Genomic DNA, 27,972 nt, shown 5'->3' with positions numbered 1-27,972 from the left:
TGGAGATTTTCAAAAACTCCATTTTCACGTTTGCGTCTAAACAGAGGAAAACGGAGGAAAACGGAGATTTACGTCACATTATGCGTCAGAAACATCGCCAGCAGCGTTATGAGTGCGACCTGTGTTTACAATTAGTTTGGCCACCGTCAATATTTTCTTTTATTTTACCTGTTTTTAAATTCTCTCAGACTCTCGTTCCATCTTGGAAGTAAAGCCTGAATTATGGTCCCGCGTTAAATCGACGCAGAGCCTACGGCGTAGTGTACGCGGCGATGCGCGCCGTACGGTGTGCGTCGCCGCGTACCCTACGCCGTAGGCTCTGCGTTGGTGTAACGCAGAACCATAAATCAGCCTTAACTGGAAGTTACACGTGTCATTTGTTGATGTTTTTTCCAGGATTCTGATTGGCTGGCATGACGTTAACAGCGTTTTCATGCGGGTCCGTGTAAACGAGGATATTTTTGAAAACGTAGAGGGGAAAATATCCGTTTTTGTAAATACCCGGCTACGTGTAAACGTGGCCTTAATCAATAGAAAAAACATCAATCTGTTTGATGAGTTCAGATTTACCTGCTACAGAATGATATCAAGATAAGTGCTAAACCCGTCGGATTCTACCCTGCAAGCCCGTAAGGTATAATGGTCTGTGGTTACCTCAGTTGGTCAGGTCAGCGGATTTCAAGGCTCAGCAAATCTTCAATCTGACACCTGGATATGCTGAATGGCCAGTGGTTTTTATATCTTTTTCTGAGGACATATCTTTTCTAATATAGGAATTTATCTTTCATTTGCCCCAAACGTTCCTTACCCTGCTCCAGAATCTTTGGCAAAGTGAATGCCCTGTGTTTAGTACTATTTAATGATAGATATCAAATGGCATCTCTAATCCTATTGTTCGTTTAAAATGTGAGGCCAAACTTTCCTGTGAACATATTAACATTAGTAACTCTCGGCTAATGCCAACAACTGTCTACTCTTTCACCACAGACTCATTTCTTCCTGGCTGCTGGTGATTCTCTGAAAACTTGACCTTATCTGTGGTCTCTTCGGGTCTTTATATTTTCAAACTCTTCAGCCTCCAAACTCCTTTACTGATCCACACTTCTCATTAAACAGCCCAGCTTTGCCTGCTCCCTAAGCCTGAGTGACTGCCCACATGTGATTACAGTTTCAAGGTGTAAACTTGTTTCTGAACAGTTTTCTGCCCAAAACTAATAACAACCTGAAATGTTTTCCTATGGCACCACCTAGATTTTTTTTTATTTTAAAACTTTTTTATTCTAAAACTTTAAAAAACTGTTGCTGGAGTTGCTAATCTACGACTTGCTCTTGAGCTGGCGCAAACAAGCCTTAAAGAAAGTAGGTGATAAACCTATAATTATAGGTAAGAAATGCAATGCAATGATTAAGCATCGTCATTTGCAGTCGTACATATCCAGTTCAGGGCCTGACTTTGTGTTGCAGAAAAAGCCATGCACGTTGTCATTCATGGTCCTTAGCTGTTTTAATTTGCTCGTGCACTTAATTTGGTTGCAGTTCAGTCCCAAACAATTCAGGAGTAAAATGGCCCCTCCAGGAGATGGTTCCACTGACTCTGTCAGCTAAATTGAGTGTGTTATGGTACTAACTGATTGAAAGTGCCTCTAAAAGGTGTTGAAACTCAATTTGCATGTACCTATTTACATTTCCACTAACCATATCTAGCACCCTCAAACTGATGTGTAAGGTTACTGTTGCTGGATGCATTTTTTTTCTCTAAACGGCTACAATTCCTCTCAAATTAAAGTCATTTTACACCCCAGAGGGAAATATGATGCATGGATCCAATTTAAAAACCCCAAAACTACTACACAACTAGAATTACAACACAAAGAAGATAAACATTTTTTTTAAAAACACTCCTACCTATTATAATTGCAGAGGGAATTACATGTAAATGCAGGTATGGAAATGAAAGTATATTACAGCAGACAGGGAGCCAGAGAGGTCCAAATCTACATAAAACTTTTAATGTTCAACATACTTTCCCATATGAGGAAACTCTGTAGAACTCGTCTCCAGCTAACGGATAATCAATACTAATAAATCTTGTCTTTTGTACATTTGACAATATATCTGTGTTTCTCTCCTCTCTCTATTCTTCATTCTCTCTGTCTAATCTGACTTTTTCCTGCTCTGCCGATCTGGTCTTCATTAGCAGGATCCCCCCTTATGAGCCTGGTCCTGCTCAAGGTTTCCTCCTAAAGGGGAGTTTTTCTTGCCACTGTTTGGCTTAAGGTTTTTCTCTCACTAGGGGAGTTTTTACCTGCCATTGTTTATGTTTATGTAATACTTTCCCTGGGTCATGTTCTGGGTCTCTGGAAAGCATCTAGAGACAACTTGTATTGTTATAGATGCTATATAAATAAAATTGAATTGAATAGAAGGAGTCTAAATAAAGGAGAACAACTCTTCAGTGACCTTTTAAAGCGTGAAATATGAAATAATAATACAGTTTTTTTAAGTGTTTGTTATAGGTTGAAATTAAACCGTTGCTAAATATTATATTGAAATGATTATGGCTAAATTGGGTACGTTTTTATCATTTTAAATTATTAATTTTATTCATTTATTTTTGGATTATGGGGGTGTTCATTTTTAATCCTCTTCCTCTAAAAAGGTTAAGCATCAGAGTATTTTTTATTTTTGTTGTGTTGCCGGCTACCTTTAGAGCAGTGCTTCTCAAATAGTGGAGCGCGCCCTCCTAGGGGGACGCGAGGCTCCATCAAGGGGGGTGCGTTTGACCTCGGGGAACATGCTTTTTTATTTAGATTTTTTTATTGTAGAATAAAGTGCAATTGCACCTCCACTACATTAGGGGGCAGTGGCGTTCTCATTGGCAGAATGTGCGCTGGGAGCATTCGCTCGGTGGTGTAGGGGTTTTGTTTGCGAGTATGAGTATGAAGTGTAGACACGAAGTGTAGCAGACCCTCTAGTGACACCATGAAAACATTTTTAACAGGGATGAGAAGACAGGCGGAGAGAGACGGAGATAAAGAGACACAACGAAAGTTTCCCAAAAGCTAAGACGAGGAAATATGACGTAGCGTATGTAGCGCTTTGCTTCACTGTGACTACGGTGGGAGACGAGGAAACACCGGTGTTCTTACTGTGTCTCAAAATGTTGGCAGCGGACAGCATGAAGCCAAATAAATTAAAGCGTCACTTAAAGACATTACACGCCAATCACGCTGATAAGCCGCTTGAGTTTTTTCAGCGAAAACGTGCCGGATATTGCCAACAATCATCCCGCTTTGTGACTGCTACTTCAGTAAACCAGCGAACATTGTTGGCATCATATAAGGTGGCGTACCAAATTGCTCAGTGCAAAAAAACCCACACCATAGCAGAGGAGCTGATACTGCCTGCAGCATGCCAGGGATGTGCATTGCAAAACGTGCTCATTGTAGCCATTAATCCAGACATCATCTTTGATTAAAAAAAATCAGCACAAATTATTTTATATATTTTTGTTTTGCAGGTTAAAGTTTTTTTTTATATTGTGCTCCTGAGTTAATGTTGGTGATCAGTTTGAATGCATTATTATTTATTGTAATATATATGTAATTTTATTTTTCAGTATCATATGGTTTGACATGGTCGGCCAAAAAATGTTTATAGTTTAATTAAGGATTTAATGTTACTTTTGAATTTCAGATGCACTTTAAACTTTTCTGTTACAGTTAATAAAGCTATTCTTAGTTGTAAGTGGGTCATATTTCTTTCTTTTTTTATTCTCTTATACGTTAATAAGGATAGAGTGTTATGCAGAGGTGTACTACATGACAGAAAATAATTGAGAAGCACTGCAGTAGAGGAAGACTCCTTCTCAAGTAATTAGCAACAAGTTCATCGACCGCTCTGAGGGGAACGGCTTTAAACTTTTCTATTCATGCATTTACCAGTAACGTTTGTAAGAATGACTACATGGAGCAATTTGGTTTATTGATCGAAGCTAAGTGCAAAAATGATGTTAATAAAAATAAAATGAAATAAAACAAGAAACATTTAAAACCTAGTATCTAAAGCATTTTTTTGGTCTAAAGCATTTTGAAAAAAGACCATTAGTTCCACAGAGATTTCAGCACTTAACAAGTTTGCACACATGACTGAAAATTGTACGATATATTATGTGGAAGCGCCACATGCAGGTCCTTGTTACAGCTGGTTTGAGTGCTTGGCAGGATCACCATGCTGCATACTGCATACTGCATACTGCATACTACTCTGTCATACTGACTGAAATAAAGGTTAAAATAGCAAAAACTGAGACAAGACTCTGCAGCTTTCTTCCATGAGTATCTTCATTGACTATGTTTGCGTGTGTTTTGGCCAGAACAGGCCAGCTCCTTTGCTTTGCCTTTAGTGGGTAAGTGTATCATTATTGTTTTTAAGAGTAACTTACCGATGTCCTTTTTTATTGTTATTGTTGCTTTGCTTCGAAGGGTGATGGGCCAGCCATGTCCGAACACAATGCTAACTAATTTGGTGTAATAAGTGTTATAAGTGAATTTTTAGCATGTTATGACAATTCTATAAAAATGATAAAAACATAAAGATAACATTTCACAGAGGCACGGGCCTCTTGTATTAGATGTGATGTCCTCTTTAAGTACTTTTCTTGTTCGTTGAGTCATAGAATAACTACAGATTTTAATCACCTTGTGCTTATTGGATGTTTGTAGATGTCTGTCCTTCACAAAACAAAGATGTGAGTTAGTTTTGTACATGATTTTGACATTTTGGTGTGTACATAGTCATTTGCTGTCTAGTCGGTTCTCAGGTATTGACGCCGTTGTCATGTTTGTACAGTAGAGCTGGAGCAGGTGACTCTTAATCGAGCGGTGCGTTGACTTAACAAACAGACTGAAGACAATCAGCTTGGTACCACAAACCAACACAACTCCTCCAAAGCTCCCTGGGTAACGAATAAAATGTCATATTTTCCCACACAAAAAAAGAAAAACGCCTTATCATTGTCAAGATAACCAGCTGTTGACTCCAGACTGCTTCCAATTTTCTGGTGTAATTTTAACTTATGGTTCATTTTAAACCCAGTCTGCTGCGCTCCAATCGAGGTTGTTGTTAAAATAAATGTCTCAAATGGCTAGGAATTGGAGAGATGTTGAGCTCAAAATCATTTCACTTGATGCTGATTGAGTTTTTTATAAACGAAGAAGGAAACCTTGATGAATTTCACAAATATGCACTGCTAATAAAGAGGACAAAAGAAGGTTGCTGCTATGAAAACATGATATCTGTTAACGCACAGGTACAAATGTGATCTTGCAAAGCCTTTTAGCCAGAATAAATTGTTTTTTGTTGTTTTTTGTTATGACCCTTTATTATATAGCATTTTTTATACTAGTTTTATTATGGACTCAATCTAAAGAGCCCGTTGTCATAGTCAGTGCTGGACTAGGTACATTTATGAATTAGGTTAGCAAGGCATTTTCTGCTACTGGACATTTTTCTCTCCTTGTTTGTTCGTTCATCAGTTCTATATAAGGACTCTCCTAATCTAATTCTTGTCATACCCCTTCCTGTGTCCTCACTGGCCAACTCGTATCAGCAAGAGCTACTGTACCACTGGACACTATTCTCAACTTGTATCATGTATCATTTCATATTTTATCACGCTGTGTTGTCTCTTGTAGAGGGGCAACAGAGCAACAACAGGAAGCCACAAGCTGTGATTATGAATTAGGTTTACAAAAATACACTAGCATCGTAAGGGAGTGTGCCCCTCTTGCATACGGTCAAATGTTTGACCACATAACCACAAATCAATGGGGAGGGTGTAACTGTAACCACAAAGGTGGTTCTATAACAGCTGCTTCCTAAAACGCAAGTATAGCTACAAAAACCGTGGTACACACAAAACTACACACAAAGACAAATCAAGTTTGTAGCGGAAGATAATGAATTCTGGGTGAAATTATTGCACCAAGGGTAGTTTAAACATTGAGATAAATTCAACAAAGCTCATGGTGTTAATGAACGGCTCAATCAGTTCAGACGGAGGCTGAATAGACTACGCAGACAACAGGGATAGAGCAGGGATGAACGCCGTTCTCCCTCTGCATCGGGTGTGCACTCTTCAGATCAGAGAAAATTATAAGAGGAAAAAAAAGTGAATTTGCATAAAAACCCAATGAAACATTCTCTTCTGGTAATGTCCGCAGCTTCTTGTATTAATATGTAATATCGAACGTTCAGCTCAACAGTAAAAGTGGGATGTGATTCCTATTTCTTTGTATTCATTTCAAGAATAATTGCTTCAAGGACATGAAATGTCTGTTAAATATGAACGGGCTGTAGTTGAGTGAAAAATTAAGTTAGAAAAGATCCAATCTAGCAAATTTTTATTTTTATTTTATTTATCCTTTATTTATACAGATAAAACACTTGAGTCCGAAGACTCATTTTCAAGTGTAACAGCCAGGACATGAAAAAATACACCTCAAAATTGCTGATGATTGTCCCAAATCATGTTGTGACCCAGCCATGGTATACGGCAATGACAGCTGCAGAACATTTGGATGGCAGGGCCTCAGGCTATTACAGCAGCCCAGCCATGATTGCCCAGTTGTCGTTTGACATGAAGCAATGAAACACAGAATCAAAAATCATGCTTAGTCAGTGTGTATTGTGGATATGTGAAAAACGATGCAATATTGTTGAAGTCACAGAAACACCTGCCCTCCAGCCATGGCTCCTTTGATTAATGTGTGCCACCGCCCCTCACCCCCATTCACCACTAACTTTGCTGTTGTAGAAATCATTGTGTGTGTGTGTTATTTTTTGTTTTGTTGTTTTTGCCTTTGCCTTCATACTATCCAGGACCTGGAACATCAGCATCTTACTCTAGAAAACCACTTCATCTTAGTTTAAAGAGATGTTTACACTGTCATGCAAATGTATTAATAGGATTTTTATGCATATTTGATCAAAATCTGATCTTCCTGAATAACTATTTACATTACATATTGCAAGTGGACTGTTGTGTTACAAATGACACGAGAAACTATTCTAAATCCTGTTCCAACTACACAGACTTTTTATCAGGTCCGCTATGTTAACCAAATAGATTTCAGCTTAACTATAGGAGCACCAGTGTTGTGCATGAACGCATTCAAATGAACGCGTTCATTGAACACGTTCATTTCTGTGAGAACGTTGAACTGAACGCAACGTATTTGCAAATAAAGAACTAGAAAGGGAACTGGTTCATTCTGCAAATCACGAACTGGAATTTTAACTGTTCAGATTATGTGAGTTTCAGTTTCAGTGTTTAGGTCCAATTATTACAGAATAATCCTTCTCATTTCACCAGCGGGCGGCACATTTAAAATACTCGACGTGACGACGACTTCACACTACATTACCCACAATGCAGTGCACACTAGCATAACAATGGGCACCAGCTCCATGGCAACGGCGGCCCGAGCCCGGTGCAGTCTTTACATGACCAGAGAAGAGAGAGACGTTGCAGACGCAGCATCAGATGACGCCTCCGCTTATGATTATTTGCGGGAATTTTACACATTGTCTCCCAAAGAGTCAGACGGTAAAAATCTAACCTTTCTAAGCAAATTATGTCCACCTGCGCTGAGAAAACAACTCTGAACGTCTGCCTCATCCGTCTGCTTACTAAATTTGAAACGTCATGTGGAGTTAAAGCATCCGTCCAGTGAGGAAATATCTGCAAGTCCTTGACAATCAAAATAAAGCCATCAGGAAAGACCAAGACCCAACAGCCCCAAACGACCCCAGTCCCACTGCTGCTCCTTCAGGGGGTTCATTTCCCAGCAACCGGTAGACAAACGGATAATGGACTACATTGTTGGAGATTTACAGCCTGAGTAAAGTTGAAAAGCCACCAGGACAATACATGATTGTATACAACAGGGGTCTCCATCCCTGGTCCTCGGGACCGTCTGTCCTGCATGTTTTAGATTAGGGCTGTTCGATTTTGCCCAAAAATAAAATCTCGATTTTTTTCTCTCAAAATCCGATTTTCGATTACGGTTACGATTATTTTGTGAATTGACAAAAGGCAAAGAAATGATTTCAAATATGCTGTTTTTTTATTGAACATTTGCCCCAAAACGAATGAATAAAGTGCAAAACTCTGTAAAATAAGTTGAAAAAAAGTTTAAAAAAATATAATAAAATATAAAGTTTTATCTCTGAAAAAAAAAACAGCAAATCAGCACTTTCAAACATACAGTAAGTTATATTTCCAATAAAAAAAAAATAAAAATAAAAAAAAAAAAAAGTGAAAAATCGATTTTAAGAGTTTCACGTTTTAACATCGTTCTAATTACATAATCGCGATTACGATTTAAAATCGATTAATCGAACAGCCCTATTTTAGATGTTTCCTTGCATCATCACACCTGATTCTAATTAATGGTCATCATCAGCTTGTCATCCAGGTCTGCACAATTCTGTTAATGACAGTCATTTTTATCAGGGTGCTGAAGCAGGGAAACATCTAAAACATGCAGGACAGGGCCCTGAGGACCAGGGTTGGAGACCACTACAACAGTTTTAGGATAGGGGGGCGTTTCATTCGTACTTCTCACCTAAAAATATTGAAATGAACTGAATTTGAACTAGTTCAAAATGAAAATGGTGAACTATGAATGTGAACTATTAATTTTTAAACTATGTGAACTGAACTTTGAACTAGTTCATGAAAAGTATGAACTTGCACAACACTGATGAGCACACATTACATACACTAAAATGCAGCCAAGTACCAAAAGTACCAAGTACCAAGGAAAACCTTTAGACCAACACAACATTCAGCAAGAACCATCTGTCCTTGAGATTCCTGTTAACAGTGACTATTCCAGTAAAAGACATTTGAATATAAACCTGCTGATGTGTCATCACATCTAAGCCATTTAGTAATGTTATATTGGTTTGCAATCAGGGACAACACTGGTAAAAGTGAAAATGCACTTTGGTCCATCCATTAAACCAAAAAGAGTAATTCTGTATTTTATTTCTCTGGTCAATTAAAAAATAATGTGGCTTCACAATCAATATGTTCTCATAAGGTGAACTTCTGGTCTAGTGAATAATACATACGAACAGAGAATCTCTTCCTTCACAGTGTCTTCCCTCTTGCCAGTGTTGAGCAACACCTGTGTGTCCTCTGTGCAGTAACTGTGAAAGCTGCACCAAGTGCAACATTCAGGCATGCTTATTTTGGCAAGAAACAATGGTGCAGTTGGCAGGGAATTGCAAGTGCAAAGCTTTAAAAAAAACTCTGCATGAGTCACTTTATGTGGTTTCCTTCCCAGGATTTGAAAAGGAAAGTCTCATAATACATGTGCAACAGAGCCAGGTGCAAAAGTCGCTCCATCCACATCTTTCAGGTGCCGGTTTACCCGTGTGCCTACATAATTCAAACAGACATTAATTTTCTAAGGTCAGAAAAAGTTTACTGTTGGCAGATACAAAGAGATAGTAAATCAAACCCTTAATTCCTTACACAAATCAAATTAATTAAATCTCCACAAACCTTTCCTCAATGCAGTTTTTATCAGGCCCTGGCTGATTTGCATGGTTGCTGATCCAGCCTTGCCTCCAGGAGTTAAAAGTACACTATATAGACCAATGCTAATGATGTCCACACACACACACACACACACACACTGAGGTCATACGCACCTATTTTAGTCCCTGCTAATAAAACAAAGTACCAGAGTGTGTTGAGTGCTGCACAGTTAATGTTCTCTCACTAACAGACACACACAGATAAACCTAACCGCGGCAAAACTATCTTCTCCACCGTGACAATACTGATCTCACAGTCTGCAGCCGCCTCCTCAGGTTCCAAACTGTACATGCAAAGTTGCTAATGTTAGCTCAGGCGAGCAGGTCCACCCAAGGGGGAGGGGAGGTGTCGCCAGTCTGGATCCTGCCAGACTCCTAGCGCTGTTTGTTACCAGGTGGAATATTCTCAGGGGTCTTACTGACTAAGCACAGCCTATGATAGTATCAGCAGTGAAATGATCCCCCTACAACACAGCGGGAAGGGAAAATCCCATAGCATGTGCATTTTGAGTGGCACTAACTGAGGAAGTAAGGTATCAAAAGTCCTCACAGAGGCACACTTCGTTATTGCTTTCAGACAAGTCACGTTCATAAAAATCAGATCAGTGGGCAGATTTGGATCCAGTCAGCGAGAGTTAATGATTAATAAACGGTAAGGCCAGATGTCACATCACATTTGAAGCTGGAGTTTATGACAGGTTAATGGACAGCGACTACTTTTCTTTGTTGCCTGTAGTTCTGCTGACCTGCTGAGGTGCCGTGTCGCTCATCAACATTCAAATGTAATCGAGCATGCAGTCATGTCCTGAAGCGATAAAGAAGCTGCTTTAGCAGGAAAGGCATCAACAAGTGCAGACTAATGCCAGTGTGCACCGTAGAGCAAAAAATAAATAGTTAAAGCCTGGACATTGAGAGGCAGAAGGAGAAGTAGGAGCACAGGACCTGTGCTCCGGCTCCTGTACTGCAGTTTTGTGTCTTTCATTCTTTCAATCTCTCACTGTTGGCTCTTCAAAAGCACTCAGAGCAAACCTCTGTTCACCGACACTGTTCAATACCTTTTTCTCTCTTTGCAGTGTGCGGTTTCCACTGACCCAGAAACACACATAAGAGTGGTCAACAAGACACGCGCTCACACAGAACGCTCAACGGACGAGCTCGCTCTAATGAAACAGACCTATAATAAAACTGCAGATGCTAACTCACTGAACCATGAAGACGTTAAAGTGCCCCGGGCCTCTAGGGGTATAAAGACAAGGGAGTAAAGTTTTCGTAGGAATCAGGGCTCAGCAACTGCACTGCAGGCTGTCTGTTCACCCCCCCCTCCCAACACACACACAGACACACACACACACACACACAGCACACCTCTCTCATCAAACAACACACTGGTACAAACTTCACCCACCCTTCACTCTCCTCTCTCTCTCTCTCCCTCTCCCTCTCCCTCTCCTTGGCTTTGCGAGACTTGTGCAGGAGTCCGATCAGGATAACAGCTGCCCGAATGCCGGCCTTTTTGTTGTGGCATCGTCCTCTGGTCTGAGACATGCTGGGCGCTTGCACCGGTGCCGGGGGGGGCTCGGGGGACAGCCGGTCCAAGGTCAGGCTCACTTCAGGGTCTCTGGGCTGCAGCACCAGCTTCGCTTTGCAGGATTCCAGGATGAGTTTTTGGATATCACTATTTAGGTTTGAATACAAGTCCTTTTTGACCAAACAAAAATCAGGTTTGAATTCCAATGCTTTTGAAAGGCAAGTGTGTCTCTTTAGTCAGACCTCCTGCCTCCAGTCCCAAAAGTTGCAGAATCTGAGGACCCTCTTGTCCCGATCTGGTTGTCACGTCCTGTGAAATCTCACCCGCTCTTTATTGAATGATCAGTGAGTGTTAGTTGTAGTCCAAAATGTCTGGTGAGGCACCGGTAGGACTCCACCTCAAGGTGAACTATCTGCAGTCCCGGCTCCTGCGCTGAACCTGTACATCACTGCTCCACCACACGTCGTGGTCCCAGACGAGAGAAAGAGGAGTTGCAGCTGAGCGGAGACTGTGGCACTGCATCTCTCTGTCTGCCTTGCTCTACCTTCCCACCTCTCCCTCCTTCTCCTAACATGCTCTGCTTCTTCTCCCTCTGTGTCTGCTGCCGCCTGCTCCCTCCTTCATGTCATCCAAGCCACTCCCTTCCCCGTCTGATAGGCTGGGCGGACCGAGGTTCCTCCTCCTAACACGCTCCCACTGCCGATACTCCCCCCTATCTCTCCCTGGTCGCTTTTCTACTTTGTGATAATTTTACATAGATTTCTCTCTGACCTCATCTATGTGCTTGATTTTATAATTTCATCTTTAAGCAAAAACAAGCGCACAACCAGTACTGGAGTTGAGGGGGGATGAGGGGGGATGGCATCCCCCCTGAAATAAAAACGGTCCAAATCATCCCCCTGTAAATCTGCCATCCCCCCTTTCCATCCCTTATGTCATTTCATCAATGAATGTGGTTTTACTGCTATTTCAACATTTAGAGTCATCACCAGAAAAATAACTTATTTGACAATTTTCACCTGTTTCAGGTAAATTTTCACTTGAAATAAGTAGAAAAATCTGCCAATGGGACAAGATTTATCTTCTCATTACAAGCAATAAAATCTTGTTCCACTGGCAGATTTTTCTAGGAAAATTGTTGTTTTTTCCAGTGATGAGTCTTGTTTTAAGTGTAATGAGATTTTTTTTACTAAAATGAGACATTTTACCTAGAAATAAGACAAATATTCTTGTTAAGATTTTGAGTTTTTGCAGTGATCCATTTTACTTATCCTGTGAAGGACAGAGTCATATTGATAAGTTCAGAAAAGTGTTTTTTATTTTTGTGTTTTGATGTATTTGATGTAAGCCCAGTGGATATTTAAAGCTTACAGAAGGCTGCATTTAACTGCTGCTATGTCATTCCTGCAGTATTTCTGCAGGTGTTTTGGTCAGTGCTATTATTTGTAATATATTATATTATTTGTAATCAGCACAAATTATCTGTCCCCATATGATAAAATCCACCATCCCCCCTGATTTTTTTTTACAACTCGAGTACTGCTCACAACCACCGTCAACACGACTCCACCCTACATGTACACACATGCACACACTCTTACAGCATGCCTTGGGGTGAAATCTCAATTCAAACAGGCTTATCAACCTATTACCTGTACCTGTTGTGCTGTTGCCAAGGACATCAGACTTGAAACATAACCCTAAACAAATGATTTGTATCAGTAAACACAAATATTATCTCTGTATTTCCTTTTCTCTGCTCAGTTCCTCTGTGTTTCGTCTGTTCTCAGGCTTGCCTCTTTTTTTATTCACTGTACTTATGATAAACTGCTGGACTGTCTTGTGCTCCTCAACCAAATATCCGTTCTGTCATGCTTGTGTTGCTCTCTGCCCCGAGCCTGAACCAGCTTCCTTTTTAGTTGTTTCACCTCAGTAAACAGAGCAAAGACAGTCATCTTCCTGGAATATATTGATCTTAAGTGTTGTGTCTCCATTTGTGGCCACCTGTTCTTCCTCCGCTCCAAGCAAGTCAAGCTGACTGATTCTTGGGTAAATTGGTGGCTTAGCGTCTGAATTATTTCTGACAGTTTTGTCATTATTTGAATTATTATCTTCCAAGAGTGGTTATAAGGCAATTTCCAGACAGTTTGGAGTCCATCCTTTTTTAGTGCAAATCATTCAAGCCCCGACTCCTGAGGCCTCCTCCTCTGTGTCCCTCACCATACAACCATTCGTCATCTCTGTCTAGAAAGTGATCATTACTGTCTTCGGGAGAGCTTAAAAGATCTTATGGACATTTTAAATACGTCTCTGCTTTCAGGTATCTTTCCTCAGTGTCTAAAAACAGCAGTCATTAAGCCACTTTAAAAAAAAACAGTCTAGACAGATCACTTATGAACAGCTATAGGCCCGTATCAAACCTGAGTTGTCTTAAGAAAATCATAGAGAAAGCTGTTTTTCAACAGCTGTATAACCTACTGCCACAATTTGACTGTTTGATGCGTTCCAGTCAGGTTTCTGGGCACATAACATGCACGGTTAGCGCTCAAGTAAAGGTCCTTAATGATGTCCACTTTAATATGGATAGTGGCAACACTTCAGGCCACGTTTACACGTAGCCGGGTATTTACAAAAACGGATATTTTCCCCTCTACGTTTTCAAAAATATCCTCGTTTACACGGACCCGCATGAAAACGCTGTTAACGTCATGCCAGCCAATCAGAATCCTGGAAAAAACATCAACAAATGACACATGTAACTTCCAGTTAAGGCTGATCTATGGTTCCGCGTTACACCAACGCAGAGCCTACGGCGTAGGGTACGCGGCGACGCGCACCGTACGGCGCGCATCGCCGCGTACCCTACGCCGTAGGCTCTGCGTCGATTTAACGCCGGACCATAATTCAGGCTTTACTTCCAAGACGGAACGAGAGTCTTTTATATAGAATATAAAACAGGTAAAATACAAGAAAATATTGACGGTAGCCAAACTAATTGTAAACACAGGTCGCACACATGACGCTGGTGAGTTGCTGGTGCATAATGTGATGTTCTGAAGCTTAAATCTCCGTTTTCCTCCGTTTTCCTCTGTTTAGACGCAAACGTGAAAACGGAGTTTTTGAAAATCTCCACTTTGGCCGGAGTTTTCAGAAATTATCGTTTTTGGGGGCTTTGAGCTGCGTTTTCGTGTAAACGAACGGCCAAAATGCATGAAAAAGCCTCCGTTTTTGCTCCGTGTAAACGGGGCCTCAGTCTTGGTTTTACTGGATCTCAGTCCTACATTCAACACGGTCGCCTATAACATCAGCAGAGCAGTTGAAGATCTGGGTGCGAATTTCTGACACCGCATTTGCGTGGTTACAATCATATCTAAAGGACAGGGACTATTTTGTGTCTTTAGGTAACTACAAATCGGAGCTAAGAAAAATAACATGTGGAGTTCCTCAAGGTTCAGTTCCGGGGCCTTTGTTGTTTAACATCTACGTATATTCTTCCACTCGCTCAAATTATGAAAAAGAACAAAATGTGTTACCATAATTATGCAGATGACACACACATATATATAACCATCTCACCAGGAAACTATAATCCAATTCTAACATTGATCAAATGCATTGATCTAATTAAAGAGAGGATGTGCCAGAATTTCTCTTCAGTTAAATGAAGACAAAACAGAAATAATAGATAAAATAATAAGATCAAGATAATATCAAGATCAAAAGTCAGCACTCAGCTTCAAGCAGTGACCCTAGAAACCAATAACCAAGCCAGAAATCTGGGAGTGGTTCTGGACTCAAGCCTGAATTTTAACAGCCACATTAAGACAGTAGTGAAGTCAGACTGTTATCACATAAAGAACATATTGATGATTATAGGACTGATGTCTCAGCAGGACTTACAAAAACGTGTCCATACTTTTATCTTCAGTAGACTGGACTAAAATAAGATTATTCTCACGACTGTCCCTAAAAAAACCCATCAAACAGCTGCAGTTAGTTCAAAACGCTGCGGCCCGAGTCCTCACTAAGACCAGGAGAGTTGACCATGTAACTCCAGCTCTTAAATGGTAAATGGCTTACACGTATAGCTGTACTCCTACAGCCTCAAAGCACTTTACACTGTAGACATTCACTCACACATTCACACACTGGATTCAGCGCCTTGCCCAAGGACACTTTAGTGGACACATGAGGAACTAGGCTCAAACCACTGACATTCAGGTTCATGGGCGAACGCTCTACCAACTGAGCCTTCTACCCCAGATCTTTACACTGACTTCCTGTCTGTCACAGAGTAGATGTTAAAATCCTGCTGTTGGTTTATAAATCTCTGGATGGTCGAGAACCAAAATACATCTGTGATCTCCTGGTCCATGATGAACCAACCAGAACCCTCAGGTCGTCAGGGTCACACCTACTATCTGTACCCGGAGTTTGAACTAAACAAGGTGAGCTTTCAGCTTTTATGCTCCTCACCTGTGGAACAAACTCCCAGAATGCATCAGGGCTGCTGAAACGCTCAGTTGCTTTAAAGGAGCTTGAGGCCGGATTGTGGCAGGATTTATGAAAAAAATCCGTATACATTTTAAGTTTTCTAGTAATAATGTCAGATGAAGCGTTCCAAACCCAAAAGAATGAGCCCTCTAGTGTATCTTTCCTTTGCCTTGAACAGGCTGTGTGCTGCAAAATGTGCTGCAATTCGGTCCTGAATTTCTCGCGCTGGGCTGCGGATGTGACGTCACATGACGCTGCATTTTCGTTCTCCCCGTTCTCCCGTGCCGGCTTCACTGTTGGCTGCAGTACCCCCGACGGCCGTCGTGGTGAAGGGTGGCGCTAGAGAGTCTCATTTCTTAAAAGGAGCCTCAAGCTCCTTTAAGCCAAAGTTAAAAACCTTTTTATTTATTGCTGCACTACAACTGCAATGCACTACAACCTTTATCTCTTGCATCTCATTTGTTTTATTCTTTTTAACTTATGTATGTTTGCCTTTAATTCTGCTTTTAAAGTCTTTTTATTCTTAATAGTGTAGAGGGAAGTGCAATAATGTTGCTGTAGCAAGGTATTTTTTGTGTAGAGGTGTTTTTCAGGACATTGCGAGGGGGCATGCAAAGAGCGGGGGGATATGACGATGTGTTTTTGTTTATTGTGATTTTATATGTTTTGTTATATGTATATGTGGTGCCTGGAGTCTCTAGTTTTGTCCAAGACAAATTTCTCTCAAGGGAGACAATAAAGATTATCCTTAATTAAATCCTTTTAAATGTTTTTATATGAAGCTAATTGAATTGTCTTGTTAATGAAATGTGCTATTTAAAAAAACTTGGCCTTTCCTTTATAGCTGATTAATCTGCTTGTCTAAAAAAAGTGTTTCTCACATGTCCTGTGCTTTTTGTTTTTATGTCTACAGAAAATGATTTGTAGTATCAAACATGATTTTCTTGTTGTGTGAGATTTGAGCATCTTCTAAAACCCTCTGAATGGTATACCAGTGGCCTCCACAAATCTTAGTAAGGTTGATGCAGGAATTGGAGTCTATTCTAGTGTCTGACTTTCTCCCAGATGGATCTGTTGTGTGTAAATTGATATGGCTGAGCCAGAGTCAGCAACCAAAATAGATTGGATGTATATCTTGAACAGAGCAGAGTGAACGGACGCTTCTGGGACACCTCTAAAATGCTCTGCGGGACCTCTGGTGGGACCATGTTCATTGAAAGAAGTGGACACGACTCGTAGCGGCCGATGTTGTGCCGTTGTGCCCCTGATGGGACCCATGGGTTACTGTATGTTTAGAGTGTATTAGGTGTATTTGGACGAGCTACAAGATGTCTGGAACAATGACTGCTTTTACATGCAGTCAATAACTCTTTTAAAACCAGAATATTGGCAATAACCCGAATTTGCACGGCCATGTAAACACCAATAACCCCTTTGAATAACCCGAATTTGCTCATATTCCGGTTTTTAAAAACCCGAATATGAGCCCTGGGTTACTCCTTTTAAAACCCGAATATTGGGTCATGTAAACGGCAAACGGAATATCCCGATCAAACGGAACAGGAATTTGTTTTCTGCGCATGCTCTGTTCGCAAGGAATCCTGGTCTTTTGAGTCCAGGAAGTTCTTATAAACATGGGGAAACGCAAGACCACGCCACACTTTTGGAGTGAGGAGGAGACTAATCACATCATAAATGTAATGAAGAATATGAACATTTTGGCATTTGTAGACGGTAGAAAGTACGGGGATAGTGATATTTAAAAGAAGGTGAGCGAAATGTTGTGCGAAGCAGCATTTGTTTTGAATTTGGATACAGGAAGAAGAAGCGGAAATGACGGGAATTGCGTCATCACGTTCTCCGCGCGTTGCTGGTTTGATCCAGATATCCCGAATGATTAATTACCATGTATACAGGGATAACCCTGTTTACTCACGCATGGAAACGGAATATTCCAAATGTTTCAGTAACCGGAATATTAGCAATAACCCAAATTTTGACTGCATGTAAACATAGTCAATGTTGAACAAAGCATAGTGCAAAAAATAAAAATAAATAAAACCTTAGCATTTCAGCACAAATGCCTCGTATCACCTGTCATGTTGTATGTCACCTGTAGGGTGGGGGATGAGTGATGATTTGGGCGGGGACACCTTGCAGTCATTCAGCCATGCATGAATTCCTCTTTATAGCAAAATGCTCTAGAGTCAAATGTGAATTCATATGTCTGACAGCAAATCTACAGTATAGCAGGAAAATAAAAGAATCTGGATCATATACAAGTCCAGCCACAGAGACCTTAGATTGGTTGAAATGCTGCCGAGGGACTCTCAGAGAGCTGTACAAATGCATTGTAAAGAAAAGTCTGCTGAAATTTCTCCATAACAACATGAGGGACTGATAAAATCATAGAGTTGCTTACCTTTGGACACACTACTCCATGCCTCTCCATTTTGGATAAGTCCTTTTGATTTGTGTGTGTGTTCTGATATCTAAAACATTAGCACTGCAAGGTGATGTATCTTTGATTTTACATGACTGTAAATGTTCTAGACAGACCGAAATGATAAATGTGGAGGCAAAGAGGCAATGTCTGCTATTTCTATGACAGGCAACAATATATAATGAATTAAAGTCTTTTCAAGGTCATCAGTCTGGACACAGACAGCTGTGGATTTGAGGACAACAGGCGTGTGTGTGATTATCTCTCGGCCTGCATAAATTGGATTTTACTGAGCTTTTGCAGTGAACATATGTGTAATTTTTCTACCTTCAAACAGATGTGTTTTCAGTTAAAAAACGAAACCAGAATCCTGCTTACGAGGCTCTCTGCGTCAGGAAAACTAAAACAATGATGAGTCTGGTCTCACTGCTGTCTTTGTAAGAAGCCTTTAAGCCAGAAAGGAAAATCTGAAGGATGAAAATCTGGATGTCCCTGCAAGAGAGGGATTACATGCACTAGCATGCAGGCCAAAACATCAAACGGGCAATAGACCGTCATGCCTTTCCATCACAAACAGTTGTTTCATTGATTAAAGAAAAACATAACTCATTCTTTAGTCTTTTGTCCAAATACCTTTATAACCGAGAGATGGGCATTAACGGTTTATTGGTCTTGGCAATAAAAAAGACAAAAAAAAACAGAGTTCGTTCATTTCACATAGTATGAGCCAGTTTCTGCTTCTGCTAGCATGGACGCCATGATCCCCATAAGGGAAACAACACTTTATATGTTGATGAGCTGCTCAAATTGGAGGAAATTATCATAAAAGGATAATTATTTTATGAGTGAGCTGAAATATTACAGCCTTTTGTTTTCAGACCCTTATTAATCAGAAAAATAAAAGTAATAAAAATAAACTGAGACCCTGCCATTTGTCATAATTGAAGTATGCACAGCAAACGGTTGACCCGTGTAATGAAGGTCTAATTTGTTGCCTTTCATGCGCCTCATTAAACAGTTTTACTATTAGGCTTTCCTACATTGATTTTCTCATTTCTCAAATGAAATTAATGTTGAATAGGTTGTCTTGCTCCCCTGGATTATAAAACGTGTCCGACAAAACCTTCTCAAAATGGAAAACTGAGCATGTGCATCGTCAGATGTCCTTTTTCCAGCCCTGACAGAACTTTCATACAGACAAGGACACGGAAATGACACCATAGAAGCAGCATAAAAGGCTGTCGCAAAAACATTGTGATTTATATTGCACATCTGGTGCAGTTCAACTGGGTGAAAGTGCATGGCCACGGTAATAAAAAGGTGAATGTTGTCCTCTAACTGAAGTGGAGTGTCTTCAACTCCGTCTACAAAAGATAATTACAAAAGTGGATCATTAGCGACAAGGAACAAAGATGTCTGAGTAGATAAGATGCTTCAGTAATTGTCTGACAGCAGCAAGGGAATAAATTAAGCTGAGAAAACAGGCAGCCATAAATGCTGCAATTTAACTGAAGGCCCCCCCCTCTTTTTTTTTTCTCCTCATACATAGCTTTTTCTGTGTATGATCAGCACCATGGCAACCAGACAGCTGCCAGGGAATCTGCCTGAATAACCCCCAAGGCTGCATCCCCTTGACATCCACACATGAAATGCCCTGCTGGATCTTATGTGGCAGTGTTGTCTTCGCTTTGCTTTCAAAACCAGCAGCGTGGGATCTTTAACGGACACGATCTGCGGACATCCTCTTGCACAAAGCCACCTGAAGAATCTCCCGTGTCCTGCGTGTGGTGGCGAACAAACAAGCTTACATCTCAACTGGACTATGAAACACCAGCCGGTAGAAACACATGAAACCCATACAGGTGCATACACAAACACACACCCGTCCACCTGGGTCCTAATGTGCGTCATTGGGGTAGAGGGAGTGAAACGCCTGTATCGCAAACACTATTGCATCCCCTAATTTGTTCACACACATCAAAACACGTGTGTTCGCGCCTCACCGGCACATGAAAACCAGACGTGTGATAACAGTTACTTTTGTGGGAGCGCTTTTTCTTTTTTGAGTTACTTAAATTCGGATCACCATCCTTTTTGTAGATGCTGCTGGTGTTCTTGGTGATATACTGTTGCAGGTATCACTCTGAGCTGAGCTTTAGCCGGTGCAAAGATGTCCTCACATTTGACACAGAGAACTTCATGGCCCACTAAGTGACTGCAAACCGTACAGGACTCGTGGCTTCACGACAGTCCCAAGTCATCATCCCTCCACCACTGTGCTTAACGACTAGCATTTATTTAGGGAAGTGTTCTTGCTTTAGTCATTTAAGTTACTATTTATGGTTGCTTTTTCTTTTTTTTTTGGCTTTTGGCACATAATTACAATTTTATAGTACACAGAGCTTTAATCATTGTTTATAAAATGGATCTATTCCTTTTTATTTCTCTTGCTTTGCAGCGCTTCAGTCATTCATTCCCAGCTCAACTTGAAACACAATGACATGATTTGGAATTTTTTTTGATTTGGAAATATTTTGCAGTGGAATATTATGTGTTTCAGATATTGATATCTGCATGCAGAGATACCAATTCTCTGTCTGTTTCTCTTCACTGTATACATGCACCTCAGCCCACTTGTGAGCTCTTCAGGGGGCCAAGCAGTCTTTCCTGTCACTTCACAGCTCCTAAAATGTCTCACAAGCAAACAGATGCCAGAGTACCAACGTGACCTCTGCAGTTCATTCTGGGACACAAATATATATATATAAATATATATATACACACACACACAACAACACATAAAAATAACTAGCAAATGAAACGCCCAAGTTTGAATTGTCCAATAGATTAAGGTGCATCCTGTCAAGGGTGCAGCCTTCATACTCGTACAATACCAACACATACTATAATGCAACAAAAATGTTTGTTGCAGACAACCACAGAATGACCTTCAGTATGCCTGTAACTACTCTGCCACAAATAGACAAATGCCATGAGGTCATAGAAATGAAACCATGACCACTTGGTGATAATAACAAGGAAAACCCTCTCCCTTCAAGCCTGAGTGCCGAACCTGTTGTGCTAACACATACTTGATGTGGTTTGAAATGTGGTGCAAGAGGAAGGGATGAAAAACACTTGTGTCTTTATTTTAGGCATAAAGACAACTGATAAATCACCATCTCTGAGATGCAGCGAGCTTCACATCCTTTCTCAAAGCGCAGCTGTGTGTGCTGAGCTTTCACACGCCGTTGTTGAGGCTTTTGAAGCTGCTTTGAGTCCTTTCCAAACAGTCTTTGAAATAGCAAACAACAAAATCATTTATGTTTCAGATTCGTGTCAATGACAGGTTGGAATATTGCTTTTTTTTCTTATTTTTTCTTTTTTGCTGGTAGAAATAAGAGTCTGTGGACTTATTGTCGCTTTAGCATGGCTGCATCTAGTGCAGGGGTCGGCAATCCAAAATGTTGAAAGAGCCGTATTGGACCAAAAACACAAAAAACAAATATGTCTGGAGCCCCAAAAAATGAAAAGTCTTGTATAAGCCTTAGAATGAAGGCAACACATGCTGCATGTTTCTATATTAGTTAGAACTGGGGGGAGATTTATTTTCATTATGCACTTTGAGAAAAAAGTCGAAATGTCGGGAAAAAAGTCAAAATTTCGAGAAAAAAGGCGGAAATGTCGAGAAAAAAGTCAAAATTTGGTGAAAAAAGTCGAAATGTTGAGAAAAAAGTTGAAATGTCAAGAAAAAGTTGAAATGTCGCGAAAAAATGTGAAATGTCAAGAAAAAGTTAAAATGTCGCGAAAAAATGTGAAATCTCAAGAAAAGTCGAAATGTCGAGAAAAAAGTCGAAATGTCGAGAAAAAAGTCAAAATTTCAAGAAAAAAGTTGAAATATTGAGAAAAAAATCAGAATATCAAGAAGAAAAGTCAAAATTTCGAGAAAAAAAGAAGAAAAAAGGAAAAAAAGTGAAGAAAAAAAGGAAAAAAAAAGAAAAAAAGACGAAAAAAAGGAAAAAAAAGGTCAAACATTTTTGAAAAAGCTCCAGGAGCCACTAGGGCGGCGCTAAGGAGCCGCATGCGGCTCTAGAGCCGCGGGTTGCCGACCCCTGATCTAGTAAGACGATGCTCTCTGAACTCTGGGTCAGATGTGGAGCGGTTAGCACCGAACGAGCTTTGAACATGAGTACTGTTTCCATGTTCGCCCTGCCTGTCGAGATTTCTTCACAAACCAAGACATGGATGTTCAGCTGATTGACAATAAAACAATCAACCATAGTATTAAAACTGCTTACATAAAACTGTGCAGGTTCCCCTTGTTCAGCTAAAACGACTCTGAATGGTTGTGGCATGGACTCTACGCTACCCCTCAAGGTTCCCTAGGGGTATAATTTGTAAGATTTGAACCACCAGCCTTTAATTTCCTGTAAGTAGTAAAGTGAGGCCTCAAGTGATCCAGCACATCAAAGAGAGACTTGATCATTTTTGAGATCTGCAGAAATTGGAGGGAAAGTCAAAATGTACAACTCTTTGTCATGCTGCTCAGATTATTTCTGTCTGGTCTTAGCAGAGCGGCTGGATGCTTTATTCCACTGCAACAGTCCACTTGTGTCAGACGACGACACGTTCATGACGAACTGTCCTTGTCCTGGAGGACATGACAGGTACAGGGCAAGGAAATATGAAGTACCTCCTGGATCCTACCTCCCTCTGTGTTAGAAGTACTCAGCCTTTTATATGATGTAGAGTTAAATAGCACATGAACCACGCGACCAGGGTACCCCCCCACCCCCCTCACTGCTGGAAGAACAGCGTGATCTCACACAGACACAGCTCGCTGATATAAAATATATAAATGTGACAGCACCCGTGAAAGCACTCGCTTTTCTTTCCAGGATAAGTTTCATGATTTTTTTTTTCTTTTCTAATTATGGGCATGCCAAGTAGTGGCATGACCATATTGCAATCGTCCAGAATGGCCCAAAGGGCAATGCTGCTAGCATGCTAAAGTCGCAAAAGTCCCACTGCGCACCAGCGGGTGTACAGCATGACCCCGCACTGATGTGGAAAAAAAAAATCCCCAAAAAGTAAAACACGGCCGAAAAAATGAGGAAAAACATGAAAATGAAGGCGATATATTAGTATCTAGAAAAGGTTTCCCTTTTTTTATTATTATGGGCATGCCAAGTAGTGGCATGACCATATTGCAATCGTCCAGAATGGCCCAAAAGGCAATGTTGCTAGCGTTTCGCTAACATGCTAAAGTCGCAAAGGTCCCACTGCGCACCAGCGGGTGTAAAGCATGACCCCGCTCTGTTGTGGAAAAAAAAAATCCCCAAAAAATGAAACACGGCCGAGAAAACCTGAAAAATGAAGGCGTTAAATTAGTATCTAGAAAGGTTTCCCTTTTCTTATTATTATGGGCATGCCAAGTAGTGGCATGACCATATTGCAATCGTCCAGAATGGCCCAAAAAGCAATGTTGCTAGCGTTTTGCTAACATGCTAAAGTCGCAAAGGTCCCACTGCGCACCAGCAGGTGTAAAGCATGACCCCGCTCTGTTGTGGAAAAAAAAAATCCCCAAAAAATGAAACACGGCCGAGAAAACCTGAAAAATGAAGGCGTTAAATTAGTATCTAGAAAGGTTTCCCTTTTCTTATTATTATGGGCATGCCAAGTAGTGGCATGACCATATTGCAATCGTCCAGAATGGCCCAAAAGGCAATGTTGCTAGCGTTTCGCTAACATGCTAAAGTCACAAAGGTCCCACTGCGCACCAGCGGGTGTAAAGCATGACCCCGCTCTGTTGTGGGAAAAAAAAATCCCCAAAAAATGAAACACGGCCGAGAAAACCTGAAAAATGAAGGCGTTAAATTAGTATCTAGAAAGGTTTCCCTTTTCTTATTATGGGCATGCCAAGTAGTGGCATGACCATATTGCAATCGTCCAGAATGGCCCAAAGGGCAATGCTGCTAGCATGCTAAAGTCACAAAAGTCCCACTGCGCACCAGCGGGTGTACAGCATGACCCCGCACTGATGTGGAAAAAAAAAATCCCCAAAAAGTAAAACACGGCCGGAAAAATGAGGAAAAACATGAAAATGAAGGCGTAAATTAGTACCCAGAAAAGGTTTCCCTTTTCTTATTATTATGGGCATGCCAAGTAGTGGCATGACCATATTGCAATCGTCCAGAATGGCCCAAAGGGCAATGCTGCTAGCATGCTAAAGTCGCAAAAGTCCCACTGCGCACCAGCGGGTGTACAGCATGACCCCGCACTGATGTGGAAAAAAAAAATCCCCAAAAAGTAAAACACGGCCGAAAAAATGAGGAAAAACATGAAAATGAAGGCGTAAATTAGTACCCAGAAAAGGTTTCCCTTTTCTTATTATTATGGGCATGCCAAGTAGTGGCATGACCATATTGCAGTCGTCCAGAATGGCCCAAAAGGCAATGTTGCTAGCGTTTCGCTAACATGCTAAAGTCGCAAAGGTCCCACTGCGCACCAGCGGGTGTAAAGCATGACCCCGCTCTGTTGTGGAAAAAAAAAATCCCCAAAAAATGAAACACGGCCGAGAAAACCTGAAAAATGAAGGCGTTAAATTAGTATCTAGAAAGGTTTCCCTTTTTTTATTAGTGCCACGGCTGCGCCACGTGGCACGCCTCCTCCATTGAGCTGCGCAAGCTCAATGGAGGAGGAGTGCCTCGTGCGCAGCACGAGGCACTCATACTATTGCTCAGGCTTATTAGTGCCACGGCTGCGCCACGTGGCACTCCTCCTCCATTGAGATGCGCAAGCTCAATGGAGGAGGAGTGCCTCGTGCGCAGCACGAGGCACTCATACTATTGCTCAGGCTTATTATTTATTAGTGCCACGGCTGCGCCACGTGGCACTCCTCCTCCATTGAGATGCGCAAGCTCAATGGAGGAGGAGTGCCTCGTGCGCAGCACGAGGCACTCATACTATTGCTCAGGCTTATTATTATTAGTGCCACGGCTGCGCCACGTGGCACGCCTCCTCCATTGAGCTGCGCAAGCTCAATGGAGGAGGAGTGCCTCGTGCGCAGCACGAGGCACTCATACTATTGCTCAGGCTTATTATTAGTGCCACGGCTGCGCCACGTGGCACTCCTCCTCCATTGAGCTGCGCAATGGAGGAGGAGTGCCTCGTGCGCAGCACGAGGCACTCTTACTATTGCTCAGGCTTATTATTAGTGCCACGGCTGCGCCACGTGGCACTCCTCCTCCATTGAGATGCGCAAGCTCAATGGAGGAGGAGTGCCTCGTGCGCAGCACGAGGCACTAATACTATTGCTCAGGCTTATTAGTGCCACGGCTGCGCCACGTGGCACGCCTCCTCCATTGAGATGCGCAAGCTCAATGGAGGAGGAGTGCCTCGTGCGCAGCACGAGGCACTAATACTATTGCTCAGGCTTATTTATTTATTATTCCATATTCTTCCGTATAAACTTCGGCGCGTAACTAGTTGCGCAGCTTTGAGAAAACTCAAAAAGTAAAAACGTAGAAACGTGCGCCTTAATCGGGAATCAATTGGTATGACTTTTATAAGCGATTGGCGTGCACGTTTTTGCGCAACGTGCACAAACGTGCGCTTTTTGCCCCATCCGGAACGCATTGCGTGAACTTTGGGGCCTCACCACTCGCATACCGTTACTCGAAAAATTCTGAACCGATTTAGAAAGTTGTAGGCCCTGAATTTAACTACATTCCTGTGGATTTTCAGAACGATGGCACGAATAGTTTTTGCACGAAGTGCAAAAACATTTCCAAATTTCCAAACTAATGGGGACCATGTATTTGTATGGGGCAGCATTTCACACTGTGTGTGGGATGAGGTTAAAAAAAAAAAAATCACCTTTTTTCTGAGTCACCTATCTTTCTCATACTTGCACGTAGAAAGGTCATTCAAACTTCAAAACGGAGGAAAACTTCTCTTCTCTCTCTAAACCCCGGACTGTTTTTTCCTAAAATGTACACTTTTCAAGATATGAGCGCTCAAGCGAGGACTGGAAATCACTTTTTTGTCAAATCTTCAGTGCGGTTCTAATTGATCAGAGTGCGAGAGACTTTAAAAAAATGATCATAATTTTTATTTGTAACTCGACCTCACGGCCAAACCGTAAAAGGTAGACAGATCATTTTTGGTCAGAATATAGACATAGGTTTTGTGATTCATAAAATGTGACTTTGACAGGCGTGGTGTGCACAAAATTTGAACGGGGAGACTAACAGCCATGCCAAATCCTGTCTTTCTCTCCATTGACTCCCATAATAAATAACGTTTTCTTCAAAAAAATCTCATTTTTGTTTTCGAATTGCCGTTACTAACACATTTTAAGGAATATCTGAATAAAATTAAGATTGTCAGAATCTTCCGGGTTCTGTCTCTCTCACGATGTCTTTGTTTTTCTGCTAGGAGCTACAGTTTGATTACAAGGTGAAGTTATTTGAGGCTTGTCAAATCCGAAGAACTAGCTGAGTCATTCCAATACAATATACACTACCATACTTCCGGGTCATGTGACCCAGAACTAGTCACATGACCCACTCAATGCAGACTTCATAATACTTTACCTTGGATAATGGAGGAATCTGAACCCTGACCTTACATGATCCCCAGTCCTGCTGGGGACAGGTTCATGGGATATATATGTATATTATTATTATTATACATATACATATTTACATTTGTATATTATATATACATATTAGCCCCGCCCCTTCTTCTGATTGGCCGATACGTTATAGTCCAATATCTTTTGAATGGTTTGACATACAGAGACATGGGTGGTGTCAAATGACTAAGTATCGAGCCCCTGACCCTCATTGGTGCAAATTAGCCCCGCCCCTTCTTCTGATTGGCTGATACGTTAAATTCCAATATCTTTTGAATGGTTTGACATACAGAGACATGGGTGGTGTCAAATGACTAAGTATCGAGTCCCTGACCCTCATTGGTGCAAATTAGCCACGCCCCTTCTTCTGATTGGCCGATACGTTAAAGTCCAATATCTTTTGAATGGTTTGACATACAGAGACATGGGTGGTGTCAAATGACTAAGTATCGAGTCCCTGACCCTCATTGGTGCAAATTAGCCCCGCCCCTTCTTCTGATTGGCTGATACGTTAAAGTCCAATATCTTTTGAATGGTTTGACATACAGAGACATGGGTGGTGTCAAATGACTAAGTATGGAGTCCCTGACCCTCATTGGTGCAAATTAGCCACGCCCCTTCTTCTGATTGGCCGATACGTTATAGTCCAATATCTTTTGAATGGTTTGACATACAGAGACATGGGTGGTGTCAAATGACCAAGTATCGAGTCCCTGACCCTCATTGGTGCAAATTAGCCACGCCCCTTCTTCTGATTGGCTGATACGTTAAAGTCCAATATCTTTTGAATGGTTTGACATACAGAGACATGGGTGGTGTCAAATGACTAAGTATGGAGTCCCTGACCCTCATTGGTGCAAATTAGCCCCGCCCCTTGTCCTGATTGGCCGATACGTTATAGTCCAATATCTTTTGAATGGTTTGACATAGAGAGTCATGGGTGGTGTCAAATGACCAAGTATCGAGTCCTTGACCTTCATGGGTGCATCCCGCGATCATCCGGCAGTAGTCCGTGGCACTTCAAAATTTCCCGGGAATTTTGTCTAGTTATTTATTATTATTCCATATTCTTCCGTATAAACTTCGGCGCGTAACTAGTTGCGCAGCTTTGAGAAAACTCAAAAAGTAAAAACGTAGAAACGTGCGCCTTAATCGGGAATCGATTGGTATGACTTTTATTAGCGATTGGCGTGCACGTTTTTGCGCAACGTGCACAAACGTGCACTTTTTGCCCCATCCGGAACGCATTGCGTCAAC

The 27,972-nt window shown here is 41.3% G+C and overlaps 1 protein-coding gene across 4 annotated transcripts in view; it reads right to left on the bottom strand.

The window, feature by feature from the left end:
- LOC133441533 (rap1 GTPase-activating protein 2-like) overlaps nt 1–27,972 on the bottom strand; it is a 257,100-nt gene that overhangs the window by 62,724 nt on the left and 166,404 nt on the right. For 2 of the 4 annotated variants that reach the window (XM_061718931.1, XM_061718932.1), the window contains exon 1: nt 11,018–11,719. The exons of the other annotated variants lie outside the window; for them this stretch is intronic. In XM_061718931.1, coding sequence (XP_061574915.1) covers nt 11,018–11,157 — 140 coding nt within the window. In that variant the 5' untranslated portion in view covers nt 11,158–11,719. Of the gene's footprint in view, nt 1–11,017; nt 11,720–27,972 lie in introns of those variants that run through there. 4 annotated transcript variants of the gene reach the window in all.

Source organism: Cololabis saira, chromosome 4 (assembly GCF_033807715.1).
Source record: "Cololabis saira isolate AMF1-May2022 chromosome 4, fColSai1.1, whole genome shotgun sequence".
NCBI classification, from domain to species: domain Eukaryota; kingdom Metazoa; phylum Chordata; class Actinopteri; order Beloniformes; family Belonidae; genus Cololabis; species Cololabis saira.
Note: the sequence above shows the minus strand (reverse complement) of the source record. Positions and strands in the feature narration are given on the sequence as shown.